Source organism: Meleagris gallopavo, unplaced genomic scaffold (assembly GCF_000146605.3).
Source record: "Meleagris gallopavo isolate NT-WF06-2002-E0010 breed Aviagen turkey brand Nicholas breeding stock unplaced genomic scaffold, Turkey_5.1 ChrUn_random_7180001857273, whole genome shotgun sequence".
Classification (NCBI taxonomy): Eukaryota; Metazoa; Chordata; class Aves; order Galliformes; family Phasianidae; genus Meleagris; species Meleagris gallopavo.
In genome coordinates this window covers 1-651 of record NW_011123336.1, presented here as the reverse complement: position 1 = coordinate 651, position 651 = coordinate 1, and the positions used below count along the sequence as shown (strand labels likewise).

The window sequence follows — 651 nt, the reverse complement described above, 5'->3', positions numbered from 1 at the left end:
GGGGCCGCAAGCTTTCTCGCGTGACCAACACCTCTCGGCCCGCAGCGGCTCCAGCTGCTCGGGCTCGGAGCTGCCGGCACGGGCCCAGTGCCAAAGTTAGGGAGGGACTGGCAGAGGTGCGAGACCTCCCAGCAGCAGGCTGGGCAGGCTGCCCCTCTCTGCTGCTCCCGTCTCCTGCAGCCCCTCGCGCACACGCTCTCTGCTGCTCCTCCTGCAGGTCCAGGCACCTACACACTGCCCAGGCTGATGGGCCCCAATACAGCCTGCACGTCGGCCAGCCCCTGCTACTCCATGAGGGGAAGGAGCCAGCGCGGCCGCTTTGACGAAGACCTTGCCAAGGTGAGCCCTTGCTGCTCCTCTTTTCCGTGTTGGCTGTGCCACAGGGGCTTCCGAGCCCCAAGCACCTTTGCTTAACGCAGACTTGCAGGGAAAGAGAGAGCCTTGAATGTGATCCCAGCTCCGTGCGCCCATGACTCTCTTGCAGACTCCAGGTCCTGCGGCGTTGCCCAAAGTCGCTGTGGATACCTACAAGACCAGGGCGCCCGCGTACACCATGGCGGCCCGACCAAAACCTGCGGAGGGCAAAGCAGCGAAGCCCGGGCCGGCAGACTACAGCGTAGGCCGGGTAAGGCAGCTAGCTGCTTAGCTCGT

General features: G+C 65.0%; 1 protein-coding gene across 1 annotated transcript; it reads left to right on the top strand.

Annotated features, from left to right (window-relative positions):
- The first annotated feature begins 118 nt into the window (after nt 1-118).
- On the top strand, nt 119-646 carry LOC109364441 (outer dense fiber protein 3-like). Its single transcript, XM_019611083.2, has 2 exons — nt 119-339; nt 485-646. Exons 1-2 carry the CDS (start codon nt 247-249, stop codon nt 644-646), a joined length of 255 nt encoding a protein of 84 aa, XP_019466628.1. The 5' UTR covers nt 119-246.
- The last annotated feature ends 5 nt before the right edge of the window (nt 647-651 follow it).